This window comes from Antennarius striatus, chromosome 1 (assembly GCF_040054535.1).
Source record: "Antennarius striatus isolate MH-2024 chromosome 1, ASM4005453v1, whole genome shotgun sequence".
Classification (NCBI taxonomy): domain Eukaryota; kingdom Metazoa; phylum Chordata; class Actinopteri; order Lophiiformes; family Antennariidae; genus Antennarius; species Antennarius striatus.
The window spans coordinates 21,610,580-21,628,096 of record NC_090776.1 but is presented as its reverse complement, the minus strand read 5'-3'; the positions used below and the strand labels follow the sequence as shown (position 1 = coordinate 21,628,096).

The 17,517-nt window shown below is 40.8% G+C and overlaps 1 protein-coding gene across 1 annotated transcript; it reads left to right on the top strand.

Annotated features, from left to right (window-relative positions):
• The first annotated feature begins 312 nt into the window (after nt 1-312).
• LOC137593657 (disintegrin and metalloproteinase domain-containing protein 10-like) lies at nt 313-15,713 on the top strand. Its single transcript, XM_068312608.1, has 17 exons — nt 313-364; nt 1,602-1,752; nt 2,612-2,730; nt 3,825-3,983; nt 4,200-4,300; nt 4,637-4,795; nt 8,450-8,542; nt 8,802-8,985; nt 11,141-11,143; nt 13,491-13,651; nt 13,763-13,946; nt 14,026-14,176; nt 14,286-14,469; nt 14,573-14,687; nt 14,817-15,037; nt 15,170-15,296; nt 15,646-15,713. Exons 1-17 carry the CDS (start codon nt 313-315, stop codon nt 15,711-15,713), a joined length of 2,232 nt encoding a protein of 743 aa, XP_068168709.1.
• Nucleotides 15,714-17,517: the final 1,804 nt, after the last annotated feature.

Here is a 17,517-nt window from a genome sequence, read left to right as displayed (position 1 = left end):
TAGTTTTCTAAGGTCAAGGTCATCATCCCGTTTTCATCCCCTGTGCCGCCCGAGTAATGTGGTTTTTGTTTCATCTTTCTATCTGCAACGGTTGCGAAGGTATTTGGTGGACTAACAGACGAACAAACTAACACTGACAGTTACAATACATCACTGCTTTGAAGCGGGATGTAGGCAGGCAGAGCCGGCGGTTGTCATGGAAGCCAATGAACTACAAAGGACAATGACACTTAATAAGTGACAGAGGACGACATAAGAAACTATTTGCTCAGTAGCTTAGCAAGGTTAAAGGCGGTTAAAGGGGCTTTCAAAATGTTATTTTTCAACCTCATTCTAATGTTTTACGGCCTACGAGGTGTCACAGGTAAAAGCCATTGATTCACTGAAAAGGAAAATACTCAGTGATATAGTGACTCTCAGTGGAGCTAATTCCTATCGGATCGGGCAGTTGTACTCTGGCATTTAACTTGTTCGCTAGCTGGCTAAGAATAATTTTAACTTCAATGATTGTGGCAGACAACCCGTGTTTTCTTGTTTTAATCACCTGTTGCAGTTGGCCTGTCTGTGCTGATGAGGTTAATTCAGTTTTGAAAGTATTGAAACACTACTTTAAAATGGAAAACAATCCATGGCTGACAGTTGAATGCTCAAGTAATAATAATTAACAGTGAAATGATAAATTAATAAATGATACCATATCACCTCTAAATGCTATAAAGCCTACCTTCAGTGAGCATCAATGTATAAAATAGCCTAACTTAAAAAAATAACATAAGAAATTAAAACTAGAACCAAGGCAGTCAGGCACTGCAACATCCCACGACTTACCCTGACCTACTTTCAGGGTAGGATAGGGTACCCTGAAAGTAGTGCATAGCTTTGACCATAGATCAAAGCACTAGCTTTGATCTATGGTCTTACTCACACTGGCCCTCTCCCTCGTCTTTCTATCTTATCCGGTTCCTGAGTGTACAAAAGTTGAAATTTGACCTTGACTTATGTTGCTCAAGGTCAAGGTCATCTAATTTTCATCCATTTTGGCGCCTGAGTAATCTGCTTTTTGTTTCATTTACTGTCTGCAACGGTAGTCATGATATATGGTGGACTAACTAACGGACGAATGAACGGATGAGCGAACGGATGAACGAACGGATGAAAACACTAACACTCACAATTACAATACATCACAGCTTTGAAGCGGGATGTAACAATACAATAAATAATACGTCGGGTTTTGGATGGCAGGCAGGGCCGGCAAGTTGCCATGGGAGCCAACGAACTACAAAGGACAATGACACCTTATAAATCACAGAGGATGAGAAAGTATTAGCTGAGTCGCTTAGCTAGGTTGAAGGTTGTACAGGGGCTTTCAATATGTTATTTGTCAACCTCATTGTCATACTCTACTCTCTACAAGATGTCACAGGTAAATGCCATTGATTCATTAAAAATGAAAATACTCAGTGATCGTCAGTGGAGCTAAGGCACACTAGGTTTATGAGAAAATTATAGGCTTTTAGGTGAGCCTTATAGTGCGGAAAATACTGTGATGTTGGACAAGCAAGTATTGAAAAATAATGAGTTGTTGAACTCTCTTCCAGGTCAGTTTGGGAGACCCTTGAACAAATATATTGACCATTATGAAGGTGTATCCTATGACACTGAAACCCTGCGCAGCAGTCACCAGAGGGCCAAGAGGGCACTTTCTTCTCAGGACAAGACTTTGCAGCTAGACTTCCATGCATATGGAAGGTTAGTTTCAACATGAGCAAACAAGCTGTGTCCTTCACATTGTTTTTTTTGCCGCAATTTCTTACTAAACTTCTTGAATTATTGTAAATATTTACAATACTCTACCTCCCCTGCATGCCTACAGGCCCCCCTTGTGTGTGTGTGTGTGTGATACAGGGGCCTGTAGTCACAAATATAAATGTATGCATGCGTTTGAATCAGTAGCTAGAGTGCGTTCTTAATTTCCCTTCGGGGATCAAAACCAGTTTATAAAATTAAAAAGAAAAAAAAATTATAGTTCCTCTTTTTGCTGCAACCCATGTCAAGCACCGTAACACTAGCACCCCACAGATTAAGATTTCACACAGTCGCCAGTCTAGATGTTGGCGAATGTCCCCATCCACATAAATACATTGCGTTTTTGCTCCCTGCTCAGTTCACGGAGATGTGGATAAAAGAAGTGCAAAACACTGCTGACGCACCAACAGGAAAGCCACATGAAGTCTGACCTGATATTTCTTGACGTGAAATCAGCAGTGGGCCATGCCTTTCACACCTAGACCTTCAGTGACGTTCTACTTAGTCAAACTTGATTAAATACCATCTCATGATTTCTATGAACATCGGGTGCCTGGGAAGCTTGAGGATCTTGTGGACCTCATGTGATGCTTACCTTTTTGTCTTTGACATCACAGATAGATGATTACAGGACAGAAGTATTATGGAACAGAAGTGTGCACCAGCAATCATGTGGTGTTCTGACACAATGATCACAGATGCTACCAGTACAACACTTTGAGGAAGTTCAGTAGAAATGTTGCACTGTAAATCCATTGTTTGTGATAGCATGACATTATTATTTTCCTATTCTCCTTTTTAGATACTTCAACTTGCGGATGAAGAGAGATACGTCTATATTTTCCCCTGATCTCATCATTGATATGTCAGGAGAGCAGACACCCATAGATACATCACACATTTACAGTGGTGAGATCTTTGGTAAGTCAGCTGATTGCACACACCACATACTGGCTGGAGGTTCAGCTTCATGAAGGGAAATCCATTTATTTGTATTTCTATGAACATCTCAAGGAATCCACCTGAATTATCTTTTACTTCTGATTTCTTTCGACATTTCAAGCAAAGAAGGCCTGTGTGTGTGTGTGGTGTGTGAGTGTGTGTGTGTGTGTGTGCGTGTGCGTGTGCGTGTGCATGTGCATGTGCATGTGCATGTGCATGTGCGTCTCCTTCCAGGTGCAGGTAGTTACAATCATCAGTCGAATGTCTGTAAGTCGGTAGTCCTCATGATAGAAGCATCCATCTTACGAACATTTGTAGATACGAACAACCGTGCGCCGTCGTATCCAACTACTGCAGTTCTACTGTCTGCTGCAGCGTAACTTGAACACCCTGTTAAAGCCAATAATGTAATAATAGCTGATAACATAATTGATAATGTAATAAACTTGTCCACTGCGCACTGGTGTCGCGCCAGGAGTTTTCCCCCTGCCAGATGCCTTGAGTCAGCTGGGATAGGCTCCAGCTCCCCATCACAACAGACGAAGCGATGATTAGAAATGGATGTTAATGAACTAGTCCTTTTTGAAACATAATAAACCAACAATGTAACAACTGGCTGCTAGTTACGTACTAATTAAGTAGCAGCGGCCTGGTAAAAAAAATACACCTTAGCCCTTTGCCAAAAATGATTACATTATCGGTTGTTATTACATTATGGGCTTCAACACATCCAATAGATTAAGATTTCATATATCATGTCAAAATAACAAAAAGCACATTACTCGGGCGGCAAAGAGGAAGAAAATAAGATGATGACTATTTATTTATTGACCACATACAGTATGTATCATGTAACAGCTTCATTGGTATCATTGTCTCACCTCATAATTGACCAGGTACTGCTGGTATTGTTTAGCACAAAGGACATTTTATGTTTTTACACAAAATTCGGCCACAGTCCTTCCACCATCTGTTAGATGTGATGTCACACAAACATGGAAGAGGAGATTAAAAGAAAATTTCTTCATAGACAGATATGTCTATGTTCATCCACGTCTGCTTTTGTATTTCAGGTGAAAAGGGTACACTGACCCATGGCTCTGTGATTGGTGGGCGTTTTGAAGGATTCATTAAAACTCATCAAGGAACATATTATGTTGAGCCCACTGAGAGGTACATCAAGGACAAGGATGTACCCTTCCACTCTGTCATCTACCATGAGAATGACATCAGTAAGTACCATTGTACCGACTTTACTTATTGACTCTAAGAGCTACATATCTTTTGGATGTTCTGGAGATGGCTTCGCCCAGCACTCAGATCCCACTATCATCAATGCAAGATCTTGATGAAAACATTTTGCATCGCTTTATAGAAATAGATCCTGTGATATTGCAGTAGTAGTTTATCAATCACAATCATTCCCTTATCGCCCCTCTATCTGCCAGATTATCCTCATAAGTATGGCGCAGAGGGTGGCTGTGCTGACCATGCTGTGTTTAAAAAGATGAGGAAGTTCCAGGAATCTGGAATGAAGGAGCTAGCAAAAGTAAGTGCTAACATCACCACCACAAAGCCCCTTCTGCACAAAACTGAACACCGATGGTCAATGGTCACATTAAAATCATCGTATCTCATGTTCCTCCTTAAACCTGTTAAAGTCATCATGACAAACTAGTTTCTGTCTCGATGAATTAGTCATCAGTATGAAACTAAACTAAGAGGGCTTAAGGAATGAAAACTATAAAGTTGTAGTCTTTAAACATAAATGATTAGTATTTGTTTAATCAATTATTTTACACTCCTCCCTCCTCCTTAAGGATTACTTTGTTATCCCCAATCCATCTTCCCTTTGTTTGTTCCTGACAGTTGTGATTTTTTTCAGGAAGTGAACAGTGTATTGGACGAGGAGATCTCCCACAGTCCTGTTATTCTGAGGAGTAGGAGAGCAACATCAAAAGAGAAGAATACTTGCCAGCTCTTTATCCAGACTGACCACCTTTTCTTTAAATATTATGGCTCAAGGGAGGCTGTCATTGCCCAGGTATGTACCTGTGTATCGAGAACTGAAACATGAAGAGGTTTCTGTGTTGAGTGAAGTCAGATCTGCCATGACCTGCTCAAATGAGACCCTTCGCAGAAAACATGAAGAGGCTCTTGCTGGGCTTGCACTAGCAGGTAGTATGACTAAGCCACTGTGGCTCAGTGTAAAAGAATTGAGTAAGCCACAAAAAGCCACATTCTGTGTCCAAAACAGCGGCTTGCTATAATAGCATGTAAAACAAGAAAATATTGAATAATTCCAAGAATCAAATTTATTAAAATCAAAGTGTCGAAGTCAAAGTTAAAATGTCTTGTAGTCCAAGTAAAACTTACAAGTAAACATTGAGTAATATTTTGAATGACTGTATCTTCACATAGTGAATGCAAGTTTTCAATTGTTGGGGGGTGTAAAACCCACTTGTCATAGTGGGGTGTGGGGGGTACTCCCCCACCTGGTGAGTCCGGGGGGGCCCCCATGGTAAATTTTTTAGAAAATGTGGTTGTTTTCCTGAATTCTGATTCATTCTAAGGGCAAAATCTCCTGTTCAGTTTACCTACAAAAATACACTAAAGTCAACAGTTCAAGCTTAACTATCTTTATTTCTATCCTACTTTATGCAGGTATAAATGTGAGATTCAACAATTGAAAACTTGCATTCACTATGTAAAGATACAGTCATACACAATATTATTCAATGTTTACTTGTAGGTTTTACTTGGACTAGGATACATTTTAACTTTGACGTAGACAACACCATTGGTATGCCATAGTTTAGTTTAGTTTTAAATTCTGTAATATGATTTTTCATTTCATTTTAAATAGGCATGAAAAAAAGCAAGCGAGGTGAATACACATTTACATGCATCGCTGGTTAATAAGATTAAAGATTAAATCTACTTTATTGTCCACACGTGGGGAAATTATATTTACACTCTTCACTCTTTTTGTTAGTCATGCATACACACAGTTTTTTTGAATACAGGCCCCTGAACACAACACACTGGGGGCCTGTAGGCATGCTATTAGTAACACATCACACAAACAGTAGGGGGAGGCAGAGTGACGGGTCGCGCGCAGGGGGTCGCGCCCCAAACGAGTGGGGGGGGGACAGCGCCTTGCTCAAGGGCGCCTCGGCAGTGGCTGGGAGGTGAGCTGACGTCTCCCACCGTCAGCTCACACTCTGAGGAAAGTCCTGGTGGGAGCGTGATTTGAATCACCGATGGCTGGGCGATCCGTCTTCAAGACATCTGCTCTACCACTGAGCCACTACCACTATTCCTGCCGGTTCTAGAGATGAAAAATCTAAGACTACAAAAACCTATTGATAATATCTTTCATTTACCTTCTGATCGGTCTGTCACCACTCCTACCCCCTCTCAGCATTCACCATTTGTTGTTCAATTAGAAATTTAATGAAAAATTTACTATAAAACACTCAATTCTCATTTTCTTTCAATCGATCGTCCTCGCCTTGTCGTTCACCAATTTGCGAGTTTAGCTTGTAAAAACAGAATCCTGTTTTTTTTGTGCTGTCAGGCGATTAAAAAAATTGGTCTAATTAATTACAGGATTTGTAATTAATCTGATTAATCGCATTTTAATCTCATACCTGCTAAAGACCCCAAATAAAGAATTTGAATTCTAGGACATTACAAAATTGTAGTGCATGACTAATCAATAGAATACACCAAGAAGAGAAGATTTCCACATTTTTATAGTTTAAGTGTGCTTTATAAATGAAATTCAAAAGAAAAAAGGCCAAGCACATCAGCAAACCAATTAGACCAGGTGCATTTCTCAAAAATGCAATACGAATACAGTTAAAATAAAATAAATAAAATTCAGAAATAAAATAAGGCTGAGTCTCAAATAGGCACATAAGCAGACTCTCAATCAAAAATGAATACTAAAGCTGACTCAACACAGCAACTCAAAATGAATACTGTAGTATAACATGCCTCTAAATAAGGCAACTAAATAGCAAGATGCCAACAGGCTTTTCCTTTAAAAGGGTACGCTAACGTTCAACTCTGTGTCCTTGACATGTTTTACATTTAAATGATATGTTAGGCTGGAGCTGCTTCGGTGATATGAAAATTCTCGTTTACAAAAGGTACAAATAATAATAACAATAATAATTATAATAATGGATTAGATTTACATAATCTCAGGGTCTTGTTCACAAGTGAGGGTACGATGGAACGGGAGATCGACAGGTGGATCGGTGCAGCGTCTGCAGTGATGCGGACTCTGTATTGGTCCGTCGTGGTGAAGGAGCTGAGCCGAAAGGCAAAGCTCTTGATTTACCGGTCGATCTACGTTCCTGCCCTCACCTATGGTCACGAGCTGTGGGTCGTGACCGAAAGAACGAGATCCCGGGTACAAGCGGCCGAAATGAGTTTCCTCCGCAGGATGTCCGGGCTCTCCCTTAGAGATAGGGTGAGAAGTTTGGTCATCCGGGAGGGACTCATAGAGTTGAGCCGCTGCTCCTCCGCATCGAGAGGAGCCAGATGAGGTGGCTCGGGCATCTGGTTAGAATGCCTCCTGGATGCCTCCCTGATGAGGTGTTCCGGGCACGTCCTACCGGGAGGAGGCCCCGGGGACGACCCAGGACACGCTGGAGAGACTGTGTCTCCCGGCTGGCCTGGGAACACCTTGGGATTCTCCCAGAGGAGCTGGACGAAGTGGCTAGGGAGAGGGAAGTCTGGGCTTCCCTGCTTAAGCTGCTGCCCCCGCGACCTGACCCCGTATAAACGGAAGATGATGGATGGATGGATGGATGGATACATTTACATAGCGCTTTTCTGGACACTCAAAGACGCTTTACTTGGGGTTCCATTATTCATTCACTCCTCATTCATACTTGGTGATGGTAAGCTACGTGTGTAGCCACAGCTGCCCTGGGGCGGACTGACGAAAGTGTCTACAGCGCAGATTGGCAGCGCAGAATCACTGCGTTTTTGTTTTATAGTCCCGTCTTTGTTCCTTTATAAATAAACTTTCCACCCAAAGGTCCGATTGGACTTGCCTTGCTCTCCTGTGTCGCGTCCATCTCTGTTGTCAGTCACCCTGGTTTTGACTAGGTAGGAAGTGACGTCACTGCAGCCTACGGGTCCCTCAATGGGTCAAATTTAAAATGCTTTCGCATTGACTTGCCACTCGCGATTAATTGCGTTAATTTTATAGCACATTAATTTGCAACGTAATTAATCTAATTAACGCGTTAAAGTGACAGCCCTAGTTTTTTTTTTTATTGGGCGAGAGGCAGTCATGACCCAAGTGCATATTTAATGATCGGGAGCGTTCGCGTCACTTCGGCTATTTCCGTCGGCATGCGGAAATAGCAGCATGCTATTGTTTTCTTGTTATCGCTCGGGGATTTTCGCGAGTCCAAAAAAGTTGTAAGTTTTAGACCTTTTTTCCTAAAAATAATGCCACTGTGGCTACACAGGCTAAAACCTTGTAGCCATATGGAATTTACTTTGCCTAAGGCGAAGTGGCGAATGGCTAGTGCAAGCCCAGCTCTTGTGTCTGCTGAAGCAGATGTAAAGTCTGTAAAATCCTATTTTTTTCAGAGATGGTAACCTCTAATGTTTTCATTGCACCGTGCTGCATATGCATTACTTCTAATGTGAATGATCAATTTCTCTGCAGATCTCCAGCCATGTAAAAGCCGTGGACAGTATTTTCAGGGCCACGGACTTCATGGGCATTCGTAATATTAGCTTTATGGTTAAAAGGATCAGGGTAAGTTGAATGTCACCCAAAAGTGGCTTGAAGCTCAGGTGAATGCGGTTTTTGAGTGTGTCACACAACCAGTTTTTTTGGCTCACACGAAAAGGTTCATGCTCCTAGTATTTTAAGACATGAAGATTACTCTGTAGTCTGTACTCTTCCTTTTTGTGAATATTTCTGTTTTTATACAGGAACGACTTTTTCCTTTTCTCACAGTAGGGATCTTTATCCTTTCTTACTCCCCTTCAAAAATTGTTTCTCATGTATACAGATTAACACGACCAAGGATGAAAAAGACCGAACTAATCCTTTTCGCTTTGCCAACATTGGAGTGGAGAAATTTTTGGAGCTTAACTCTGAACAGAACCACGATGACTACTGTCTGGCATATGTCTTCACCGACAGGGACTTTGATAATGGAGTCGTTGGCTTGGCTTGGCTTGGGGATTCTTCAGGTTGGTACACAATCCAGACAACCATACACACTGTACTAGTATTAATTAAATAATAATGACCAAAAAACTCTAGAACTGTGTCTCTTCTAATCAGTTGACCTCAATAAGATGCACACATCACTCTATTCAATCCTAAACTCCTCAACTGTAATTCAAAAGACAATCATGACCCTGAATTTGTTAAATGAAGTCTTCATCCACGTCCACTGGCCATATTGGAAATTGAATATTCTTAATATAAAATCAAAATCACATGAATATTTTCCCTCATTAAACCCTTTTTTAAAAAAAACAAAAACAAAATTTGACACAATTTAAACTTCACCGGATAATTTTCAACCAAAATAGGGAAACACTGGTACTGATGATGCGGATTCACTGGTCTTCCAACACAATACCTCCACGGTGACAGCGGCTGATCAGTTGAATCCTTGAAAGGTCACAGCACCAGTTTATATAACCGACCTTAACTGGCCTGTTACATTTATAATGATGGTGATAACTTTATTACTGTGGACGGCTGAAGAACCGAAGGAGACGTGGAGCAGATCCATTGTGTTTTATTTTTCTCTGTAACGCAAAAAGGTGGGGCACATCATATGAGAGCTGGGGTAGCGCTGGCATGCCCCTCTCTCCAGACCCCCAGCACGAGGATGCCAATAACAATAAAATAATGACATTCAACACAAACAGAAGTAGGTCAAAATAAAAGAATAAAAATAACCAAATATAAAACATGTAAAACACTGAACAGATCTTTCTTAAAGCTTTTCTTTTTCTGTTAAACGGACAGTAAAGTTAATATTAAGTGTCATATAAATACATAATAGAAAAATAATATTTGTGTGTCGCATCATCTGTTTGGTCAAAAAAGCTTAAAATCTGCACCGCAGCAGCTTCCGCATTCAGTGGTCACGTGGGCGTCACACGTCACTGGGACCAAACATAGCTTAGCAGCCATAAGAAACAATGCAATTCTAGAGATGATTAACACCAAAAGTATCACGGTTACCTGCGCAGTGAACGGATGTGTCAACAGAACAGCAAAAAGATGCGAAAACAAGGACCTGTCGTTCTTTACAATACCTTCTGGGAAGGTATCGCGCTAAAAATGCTAATGCACTAGCCAGTCAATGGGGTTGTCCATATTATGTTAGCATTGAGTTAACCGCCAATTATTATTTTTGGACTGGACTCTAATTGTTATTAATTCCACAGTGAATTTATTTGAAAGTCGTGCCTTTTTGCTGTTCTGTTGACACAACCGTTCACCGCACAGGTAACCATGATACTTTTGGTGTTAATCGCGTCTAGAATTGCATTGTTTCTTATGGCTGCTAAGCTATGTTTGGCCCCAGTGACGTGTGACGCCCACGTGACCACTGAATGCAGAAGCTGCTAATGTGGTGCAGATTTTAAAGGTCCCATATTATGTAATTTTAACTTAAATTCATTCAGCTGCCAGATGTCCAACTAGATTGTATTCCAAATATTTTGACCTAAAGTGATCTGTGGTCCTAAATATCAGCTTTTCAAAATCGCTCATCTGAGCTACTCACAAAACGCTTCGTTTCAGGCCTCCGGCTGTAGTATGCTAATGAGCTCCGCTGGTCCACGCCTCCTTCACCTGGGCCACGCCCCTCTGAAGGAGACCGTTAGGCTAACGGGACACTGACCGGCATTACATTTGTTATCATTATGGCGTTCGGAGGACCCATCGTGTCGTCGTACATTTATGACTGAGTCGGACCCAGAAGCGGGGGCTCCTGAAGAAACACCGACTGTGCGGCTGCAGGACGTTTCTGGATGGTTAGTACGTGTGAACGTTACTTAGTTGGTTCTGTGTTGTGTTTTGTTGTATAACCTACGTCATCACAGGACCGGAGCATCATCCGGTAGCTACTTTTTTTTCTACTCCCGCCTCTTATAGCACAGTAATAATGTCATATCTGTCTTATTATGTATTTTGTATGTTGTGTATATATACAGACGTTAAAGGCTAAAATGTTCCTGCACTTCTATAAGTGACCGTAAAGTCTGATGGTGGTTCTGATAGTTATTACATGTAGCTAATGCTAGCTTCTGCTCACGGATAAGTTACTTTATTTTTCCATCACATTGGTTTAACCCGTTACTAAGCTGCTAAATATTCAAGGCAGTCCTGTGACAAGACACACAGAGCTAACACCTGTCACCATCACACCAGGTTAATGGTGAATTGATGTAGCCATATTGCAGTGATGCCTTTATCTGCTCTATTTTGAGATGTCTTCACCTTCTGTTTATTGTACAAGTGTTCCTGTGGACACTGAACGGATACCAATAGGAGCAGAAAACATCTGCTATTTGGATACCACAAGTAGCAAGCTCACAGCTAAACCACAAAGTTATGTCTCTATTTGGATACTTTTACAACTATAAATTCAAATGACCTTTACCATGTTTTTCACTGTAGGTTAAGAGCCGTCTGCAGGAGGTTGATGAGGTTCCGTGCATGACTCAACATCCTGGGTTCCAGCCTGTGTACCTAAACGTGTACACCCTACAAACGGCCGGTCATGTACTGAGGGCCGAGTATGGCCCTTCACATCTGAGACCAATACATCTGTAAGTCGTTCTTTGAAAAATGTCACAGAATAAAAACTACAGTTATGTCTTATTATGCTTCATCAGGCATATCTTCATTTAGGCAGTAACACATTACAAATATAGGTACAACAAAGTTCAATACATTGTATTTGCGACACCATGATTTTTAAATAATTTTGTGTCTTTTTTCTGTAGACGGTGCAAACATCTGGCCTATCGCACCTTTGTTGGCTGGTGCTGGGGCTACTTAGGGTGCAGAATCCGGGTCGTCATCCCAGCCTGAGTGGTCCTTTGCATACGACGAGAGTTTCTTGAAGACAAAGGCCAGTAACGTGGATTTAGACTGAGTCTCAGTTGAACCTGGTCATGTAGCTGGCAATGACCTCCTACTTGTCCAGACGCTCATACTGGGCAGACAGATTCTCTGGGACAGGAATAGACAACATCTCATTTGTGTATGGCATGGGGTCCACCAAGACTTTGTCAAATGTGAGGTCCAACATGTCAGCTACAAAACCTGTTCAATAAAACACAGATATATCTACTGTTATTGATGTTGTTTGATTCATTTCTTTGTTTAGAAAAATTATGTTCAAAATACATCCTGGTGCTTGCTACTAATTTATTTATCTGTATGGTTACTTTTTACTGTGTTTTGTTGTGAGCAATTACCAACAGAATTTCAAAACATGTTTGTTTGAAATATTACAATATTGCAACACTAACAGAATGTTGGGTCTGTCTTGTGAGGTTTGACTCTGCATTGTCCCTTCAAAAGCCTTTGGAAAGTGTATCTTGTAGAGGGGTACACCAAACGTAACGAAATAATGAGCCAAAACAATATCATAAGACATACATGAATCTGTCTCAAAAATTTTATACTAAACTCTTCACTTCACTTACTGTCTTGCTGGAATATTGTTAAAATGAGCGTCTATTTACTACGAAGTCACATCCGCTGGTAGAAAACAATGAAAATGAAGAATGTATTAACAAAAAGTTTCCGCAGCATTGAACAAGTGCGACTCACCCTTCTCGAGACCTCCAGCACGAGGATGTCTGGGCGTGCGCACCCCCAATAATTGCCCCACCGAAACACAACCAAATCATGGAACCAAAAACAACGTAAATATAAAATTTGGGGAAGTTCATAAAAAAAAAACATATATATAAAATAAATGTATTTATAAAACAGTTACATGTACATAAGGGGGACTAGTCAATATACCACCAACAAACCATTTCTCCTCAAAAGTTGCTGAATTGAAACATAGCAGTTCTATTTTATCGCAGATTTTACAAAATGTACGAAATGTATGAAATGAAAACATTATTCATTGATCATGTTGACATACCATCCAGCCACATTTGTCTAATTTGATTGACATCCCTGTGTCGTCGCTGTAGATCCTGGTGTTGAGGATCAGTGAGTTGATTTCTCGCTCATTACTTGTGTAGAGCTTGATGTCATCCATGTAGAGGAGTTGGCTAATTGTTGGCCCACTTCAGAGTGATGATGTGACTGAGGGGGTTCAGTCAGATCATCACAAAGGATATTGTTTAGATATTGTTTAGAGCTTTAATGGCGTTGGACTTGTAAGGGTTAAGGATGTAATAGTTTACATGGTTTAGTCAGAATGACCTGAGATCAGTAAGATGATAGACTTGTTGTTGTCTTTTTAAGCATAGTGCTTCTTTAGTATTTCACATAGCTTCTCTAAAGTGATTGCATTTTCTAACAATATATGTCACGTCTTTATATGTGTGTTGGTGTTTTTCGCATCGGGAATCAACAGGCTTTACTTTGAAGCTGAAAATCCTTCTTGATGACAAAGACAGTTAATTAGCATTGCTCTTAATATAAATTGAGTGGAATCCATTCTACTGTATTCTTTTTTCTTTTCCTGCAACAAAAGGTGCTGGAAGCATTTGTGCAAAAAGCACACCATACATAGATGGAGAGATGTTATCTGTGAATACTGGTGTCATCACTGTCCGGAACTACGCCTTCCACATGCCTTCAAAGATTTCCCACATCGTCTTTGCTCATGAAATTGGACACAACTTTGGATCCCCTGTAAGCACTATGATATGTTTCATTTCACTCCCCTCTCTCTTTCTTAGCTGTACAAAATTTTACTTGAATAATCTGTCTGCTCTGTTTGCTTACTGGACTGCTGTTTCACAGCATGACTCTGGGATTGAGTGTATCCCTGGAAGGTCTAGCGAACAGTCCAAGAAAGAGCAGGGCAACTACATCATGTATGCCAGTGCCACATCAGGAGACAAGTTCAACAACAACAGGTTCTCCCCCTGCAGCATCCGAAACATAAGTGCTGTTCTGCAGAGAAAGAAAGATGATTGTTTTGTTGGTGAGTTCTATCTGATAAAGACATTAGTCCTTCTCTGTGTTTGAGAAAAACTTTAATCATGCTCTGTTGGTGTTTACAGAACCTGGTCGGCCTATCTGTGGTAATGGACTTGTTGAAGCTGGAGAACAGTGTGACTGTGGGTACAGTGATGAGTGTGAGGATATCTGCTGTTACAGCGCCAATGAGGAGGAGGGCAAAAAGTGTCAACTACAACCTGGCAAATTGTGCAGGTGAGATGTGATGAGTGTGCATGTGTACAGTTCTAAAATTTGTATGAGGAGATTACTGTGCACAAAAATCAATGTTTTTAACATGTATTGAAATTTTTTAATCATGCAGTCCCAGCCAGGGTCCGTGTTGCACATCAGAGTGCTCATTTAAGGGCACAAATGAAAGATGCAGACTGGAGTCAGAGTGTGCGATGGAGGGAAGGTGCAATGGAGCTACCGCTTTGTGTCCTGCCTCAGAACCAAAGAAAAACTTAACCTCTTGCCATTCAGAAACACAAGTCTGCATCAGTGGGGTACGGTACCATGAACCGCTCTTTTGCGGTTCCATGTGTGTTTTCCATAATTGTTGACATTGTATTTTTATGTTAAATTATTTAACACACCTGTTTGGGTCAGGTGTGCTCGGGTTCCATCTGTGACAAGTATAATTTGGAGGTTTGCACCTGTACCAGCAACGATGACGGCAAGGATGAGGCAGCCGAGTTGTGCTACGTCTGCTGTATGGAGAAGAGTGAGTGACAGACACAGTAGTAATATTTAGCGGAGGTTATGTGACATAATATCAGCCTAACTTTGTCATTTTGAGGCTAAAAGACTGCGTTATTGTTAACATGTCTAATGTCACTTCTTCTGCCCTCAGTGAACCCTGCTACCTGCAGTAGCTCAGGCTCAGACAAGTGGGCCAGATACTTCAACAAGACAGTCATAATTCTGCAGCCTGGCTCACCTTGCAACGACTTCAAGGGCTACTGTGATGTGTTCATGAAGTGTCGTCTGGCGGATACTGATGGACCTCTAGCAAGGCTTCTTAAATCCATCTTCGATCTAGAATTCTATGAGAATATTACAGAGTGGATAGTAGTAAGTGTCTCTCCAGTGGAGCCAACATTCAATATTCGTCAGCGTAGTAACGCTAATTCATATGGAAACACAATGCACGTGGTGTTTGTCTCCTGAATCTAGATGTCCTTTAATGTAACCTCTGTTTTTCAGGCTCACTGGTGGTTGATGCTTTTGATGGGCTTTTTTTTCATTATCTTAATGGCTGGCTTCATTAAGGTCTGCAGTGTCCACACCCCCAGCAACAACCCCAGACTGCTGCCACCAAAGCCTCTGCCAGGTGCAGTACATCATTTGTCCATCCATCTATCCATTCATTACAGCTGCCATTGAGATGGATTAGGAGCTTCTTGCTGTGGGGTATCATTGCTAAACTCTGTGCCACTGCTGTGTGGGTTGCATACATTTAGGGTCCCTGAAATCAGTTTTATTCTTGTTAGATAAAGCAGACTTTCAATCTGATCAATCCTCTTTAGGCATGCATCAGAGAGAGCAAATGAAAAAAGCATTCCTAGCTCATGATTGTTTATGTTGTCCTCATCCTTTTGATTGTGTATTAAAAGAGCAGCATTGTTTTCTCACATCTGACATGTTTTTTGAACCCTCACTGAGATATCGGTACTTTGTAGGTAGGAGAAGACAACAGCAGCGCCAACACTACCAAGAGGACTATGAAATGGGACACATGCGGCCCTGAGAGTACATCCTTTGCCTTGGTTCTTCCTTGTTTCTCAAGTGGGAGCACTTCTTTCCAAATAGTAACCTTTACCACATGTTAAAAACAAAACAAAACTGGATTTATTTCACCAGAGAAAGCCTGAAAGGCTTTGCACCTGAAAACCCATTCAGCACATGTGCTCTGATAGGCAGGTTAACAGTGGTTCACAGAGCTTTTAAAGATAATTTTTCCAAGAACAGACATGGGGAGAAACATACTTGTTTCTAGTTTTTGCTATGTGCTCCTAAGTTTGTTTTTCTTTGAATGATTGTTTTTTCCTATCAAAATGGAGGACAGAGAAGCAGCTGTATGTTAGCAAACATCCACTGTTCTGCATCTGTTCTGCCATCATTACTACCAAAAGAAGTACTGCAAGTTAACAATGAGAGTTACAGGAAAACATTTTTTATTGCCTATATAATTAGATTGTTTTTAAAGCACCATTAAAATAAAAGCTTTTTCTTGTCAAGCCATACATTCTTCCATTGTGTGCTTTTTCCCTTCTAAACTAAACTATAGCAACAACAAATTCATATATATATAAGAAATATACATACATATATATATATATATATATATATATGTATATATGTGTGTGTGTGTATGTATATATATATATATATATATATATATATATATATATATATATATATATATATATATATATATATATATATGTGTGTGTGTGTGTGTGTACGTATATGTATATACATGTGAACGCCCTGCCCATATTTTACTTCTGTTCATCATTTAATTTTGACACACTGGAATATGGTGAAGTTATTTGGTTAAAAAAAGATACAAAAGTTGGAGAAAAACCAAGTGACAATGAGTGTTTTAACAGATAGAGAAAACCAACAGAACCCACCAGAGCAAGAATAAGTGACAGTGGTGGGGAAAAACTCCTTCACTGAGGAAGAAACTCCAGGCAGGACCCAGACTCTGGAGGGTGGTTGTCCGCCTTGATCGGTTGGGTGGAAAAGGAATACAATGGAGATAGGGATGCTTCGTGAATGTTCAAACAAAGAAATTAGTAATTTGTGGAAGCTGATTGATTGATAGAGAGACCTGAGAGGCCTTCCCATTTAAACAAAGTCTCTAGACCGTAAGTGATTTGATCAATATTCAATCAAAGATTTTTAACACCACAGTTTAAGGCAAGACCTTTCAAATACAGTGTAATTGGACATCTGCCAGCTGAATGATATTTAAAAAAGCAAAATGTGGGACCTTTAAAACTTATTTATCATTTGTGTTAGAGGGTGCCTGCTTTGTTCTATAACCCCCAGAGGATGGCAGCGGAGCACCACAGCAAGTAGTTAGGTTGGGCTGGCTGTGATTTAGTAATACATGTGACTGAATGCAAATGTTGAATGTGATTATTATGTGCTGACAGTGGGAGCTGACACCTCCCACTGTCAGCTCACCTCCGGGTGAGAGCGGGAGCGGGAATCGAACCGCCGATCTTAAATCATAGGACTACCCGCTCTACCGCCCACTTTACCGCTGAGCCACTGCCGCCCTAATATCATTTCATAGAACCAAAGATCTATATTGAATCAATAGATCTGTGTGTGTGTGTGTGTGTGTGTGTGTGTGTGTGTGTGTGTGTGTGTGTGTGTGTGTGTGTGTGTGTGTGTGTGTGTGTGTGTGTGTGTGTTTGTGTCAAATCATCCAGTACTTGGAAAGGTGGCCCCAAGATGTCTCGAGGTCATGAAAATGCATGAAAATAATTCCTGTTAGACCATATTTGGAAATGCTGACAGTGACAGAAGCAGCTAGC